This window comes from Nematocida homosporus (genome assembly GCF_024244095.1).
Source record: "Nematocida homosporus strain JUm1504 chromosome Unknown 4432, whole genome shotgun sequence".
In the NCBI taxonomy this organism is placed as follows: domain Eukaryota; kingdom Fungi; phylum Microsporidia; genus Nematocida; species Nematocida homosporus.
Genome location: NW_026250659.1, coordinates 34665 through 38502, shown reverse-complemented (window position 1 = coordinate 38502; position 3838 = coordinate 34665). Strand labels below are relative to the sequence as shown.

The 3838-nt window shown below is 43.9% G+C and overlaps 3 protein-coding genes across 3 annotated transcripts in view; 1 reads left to right on the top strand and 2 right to left on the bottom strand.

Annotated features, from left to right (window-relative positions):
• Positions 1-93: 93 nt before the first annotated feature.
• NEHOM01_1787 (uncharacterized protein) lies at positions 94-867 on the bottom strand (the record flags this gene model as incomplete). The annotated part of the gene is made up of 1 exon (XM_051490665.1): positions 94-867. The coding sequence occupies one exon, from the start codon at positions 865-867 to the stop codon at positions 94-96; it is 774 nt and encodes a 257-aa protein (XP_051346625.1).
• Positions 868-1711: 844 nt separating this feature from the next.
• NEHOM01_1786 (tryptophanyl-tRNA synthetase) lies at positions 1712-2854 on the top strand (the record flags this gene model as incomplete). The annotated part of the gene is made up of 1 exon (XM_051490664.1): positions 1712-2854. One exon carries the CDS (start codon positions 1712-1714, stop codon positions 2852-2854), a length of 1143 nt encoding a protein of 380 aa, XP_051346624.1.
• A 113-nt stretch (positions 2855-2967) lies between these two features.
• Positions 2968-3838, bottom strand: part of NEHOM01_1785 (uncharacterized protein) — a gene marked incomplete at both ends in the record, with an annotated part of 1683 nt that continues 812 nt past the window's right edge. Inside the window, one exon of the mRNA XM_051490663.1 lies at positions 2968-3838. This exon is cut by the window's right edge and continues 812 nt beyond it. Coding sequence (XP_051346623.1) covers positions 2968-3838 — 871 coding nt within the window.

Genomic DNA, 3838 nt, shown 5'->3' with positions numbered 1-3838 from the left:
TCTTAGCTTATCTAAAGTAGTATGGAATAAATATCTAAGTTCTTTGCCCCTGTAGTTAACTCGTCTAAAAGTAGAGATATCTCGAGAGCCTCATTAAAGATGTGTGGGGGATGGCACGGACACCACAGTAGATAAATGCTCAGTAGCAGATAATTCTTCAGTTGCCTCCTTGATAAGGTTGGTGGGCGGTTCAGTAGCAGGCAAGCCTCTGTTGACAGTATTGCTGGTCGTTGTAGCTATGTTCTCAGTAGTCGACGAGGTCTGGACAGTCGTTGGGGTGATGTTAATTTGCAGAGTGGAATCACTAAGCAACTGTTGGGTTGAGGGTGTTGGGGGTGATGTGGCCAAAGTGGAAGAAGAACCAGTGGATGATATAGTGTTCCGGAAATGGGGTAGTCCATTTCTTGACGACCAGCCCGAATAGCACTTGTTACTGTCCCTTGTCTCGGTTATATCATAAGTCTGCTCATTGTTACACCTTAGGTACAAATGACCCGGCTCATGATCTATGGAGTTAAAAGGCGCCGAGGACAGGCCTTTATGATAGCATCCGTCTTCAAGGAGACGGCCAGCTGCTGTAATTCCATCTGACTCATTCACATACAGCCTTTGTTCCGCATTAGTCAAGTACTTGTACTCCGTCCACGTCCGATCGTCTAGTATCCATAAATTAGCATCCCGTCGCAGCATATAGTCAGGAACCTGTCTTGCAACGTTATCTCTAGCTACTACAATGAGTCCTGTGGGCCGGCACGGGTCAAGTGGTTCTAACTTACGGAAGTCCTCTACCCAGTATAAACCAGTGCGTTTGTAATCAACTGGGTAAATTGAATAAGGGGCGGTTCTTTCATACTGCGGCCAAAGCATGTCCTTGTTTCGTTGAAACCAACGGCACTTTGCGAGCTTCTCCAAAGAAGTAGGCATGTTTCTATTGAGCGTGCCTGCCTATTTATAGTTTGGGATTTAATATTGATCGCTAGTTAATAACTCTAATGTTTGCTATCTAAATGTGCATATTTTCACCAGAATGATCATATGTTAGAAGCTGAGGTTAATATTTCATACACAGAAAAGCTTAGTATTGATTGCTCATTAACCAGGCTAGGCTTACGGCGCTAGATAACGCTACAGACCAAGAGCCTATGCGTAGCTGCAATGTGGAGTGGCAACAAATGTAATGCCATCTTAATCTTTGCAAGCAAGCATTAATGGTAGTAGACCAAAACTAGTTACGACTAAACGGCTTTTATTTAGGCCCAACTCGATATATAGGATAGACTAATTTAACCTTGAAACCATGATATGCCAAGGCATGTGGCTACAAGTATCAAAGCAATTGCCACGATTCGGCTGCAGCTGTGGCTAGGGAGGGATGTGCGATTCAAAATCAGACCTTGTCTATCTTCCGTCTTGCTGCTGGATTAAAACAAGACATTTCGGCAATAGCATATCGACCCGATTATTCTTGAAAGAACGTTAATGGAGTGTTGGCTAAGTAACGCGTGGCCAAGTTACCGGATTGAATCTGTGCCCAATATACACACAGACAAGCATTAAGCCTCATAATACACCACAACCGAATGCGGCATTGAGCATATCGACTCTCAAACCCCACAAGACTAACTCAATGACAGTTTACACAATAACATATTAAGATAATAGCAACAGAACAGCAAATCAATGCCAAGTTGGGATTTATTTTTCAAACACCATGGATGATAATACTAACCAAACAATAACTCCCTGGGAAATCACATCGAGTAAAGTTGAGGAAGAGATAGACTATTCCAAAATCATTGACCAGTTTGGGTGCCAGCCGTTTTCGGTTGATATGGCCCGAAAGCACGAGCTAGACCATATCTTATTTCGACGAGGATTGGTTTTTGCCCATCGAGACTTTATCGCAACGATTGAGGCGGCCAGAAAGGGCGAAGAAATCTATCTTTATACCGGCCGAGGGCCAAGCAGCACTAGCATGCACTTAGGCCACGCTGTTCCATTCCTGCTATGCAAGTATCTACAGGACAAATTCGGATGCAATCTAGTAATCCAAATGACCGATGATGAAAAGTACATCTGGAAAGACATTACTTTAGAAGAGTCAGTGCGCTATGGAAGAGAGAATGCCAAGGATATTGCTGCATTTGGTTTTGACCCCAAAAAGACGTTCATCTTCTCTAATGTCAACTATGCCCATCGGTTTGTGGCCAACACACTAAAGATCGAGAAAAGCATTATGTTGAAAGACTTTATTAAGGTGTTTGGCTTCACAGATTCGGTTAAAGTAGGACAGGTTTGCTTCCCTTCTAAACAAATGGCGCCGTGCTATCCATCTTCCTTCCCCGAGCTTTTGAATAAGAATGCCCGCTGTTTGATTCCATGCTCAATTGACCAAGACCCCTACTTCCGATTGGCGCGAGACATTGCAAACAAGCTCAATGCCGTTAAGCCCGCAACAGTTTACACGTACTTCCTTCCGGCCCTCCAGGGCATGGGCACCAAAATGAGCGCGAGCTCGACCTCTTCATCGATATACTTAAATGACACTCCTGCGGAGATAAAGAAGAAAATCAACAAGCATGCATTCTCTGGTGGGCGAGATACATTGGAAGAGCATCGAAGGTTAGGTGGAAATCCGACCGTTGACGTAGCTTACCAGTACTTGCGCTTCTTCTTATCAGACGACGCACTTCTCAAGCAATACGAAGAGGGGTACAAAAACGGCACTATCATGAGCGGCGAAATGAAGAAACTCTGTATTGCGACTGTGCAGGAATTCATAAAGGAGTTCCAAGCAACTCGAGCTGGCATCACAGAGGAGAAGCTGGATGAGTTCTACGCAATCAATAAGTAAACTTAGAGATCGAATATGCGGATTGACAGTTAAATAAATGTTGGTGTTCAGCAACCACAAATCTACTTTCTGCCAAATAAGATCATAAACTACAGCATCTTTATTAAAAACAATTAGTTGGCATCAGTTTGCACATTCATCAAGGGCGTTTCGTCCTGCGGGGGTTCGCTCCGCCAGTGCGTGGAAGCGTTTGCTAATTGGTTTAAATATTCCATCGAAATACTCTTTTGAAGTCGGACCCTCCTATTCCTAATAGGAAGAATTACCCCAAAGTAAATAAGCATTCCAAGCAACAGAATACTAGCCAATCCTATGACGATAAGCCGCACATAAGATAAGATAAGAGTGCCCATTTCAACATCGTTGTTTCCTTCAAAGCTACCGACTATATGTTCCCAATCTTGTTCAATGGTTGAGAGAAGATCTCTCGCAATGCTAGCATGCTTTCTTTGAATACCAGCCGCAAGGTTATTTGCAGGGGTAATGAGATCGACGTCATCCAAGTTAGCTCCTTCGTTGTCATAAAAAGGCACGGTTGAGAAATTCTTGGTCGCATCAAGGTCATCGTTAAACACGCTAGTCAAATTCGCAGAGGTTGTCGTGTTCTTGACAACAATATCATTGGCAGCTGTGGTGAACGACTCAGTAGCAGGTACTTCTTCAGTAGTGTTCTTGATAATGGCGGTGAGTTGTTCAGTAGTAGGCTCGTTGGCAATACTGGAAAAGTCATCAGTAATAGATTCATTCTTGGTGTTAATGTCATTGATTATGTTAGTGAAGCCTTCAGTGCTTGGTGTGGTTGGCGTAGTTGGTGTGATAGTAGTGCTTGGCGTGGTTGGTGTGATGATAGTGCTTGGCGTGATAGTAGTGCTTGGTGTGGTTGGCGTAGTTGGTGTGATAGTAGTGCTTGGCGTAGTTGGTGTGATAGTAGTGCTTGGCGTAGTTGGTGTGATAGTAGTGCTTGGCGTGGTTGGTGTGATGATA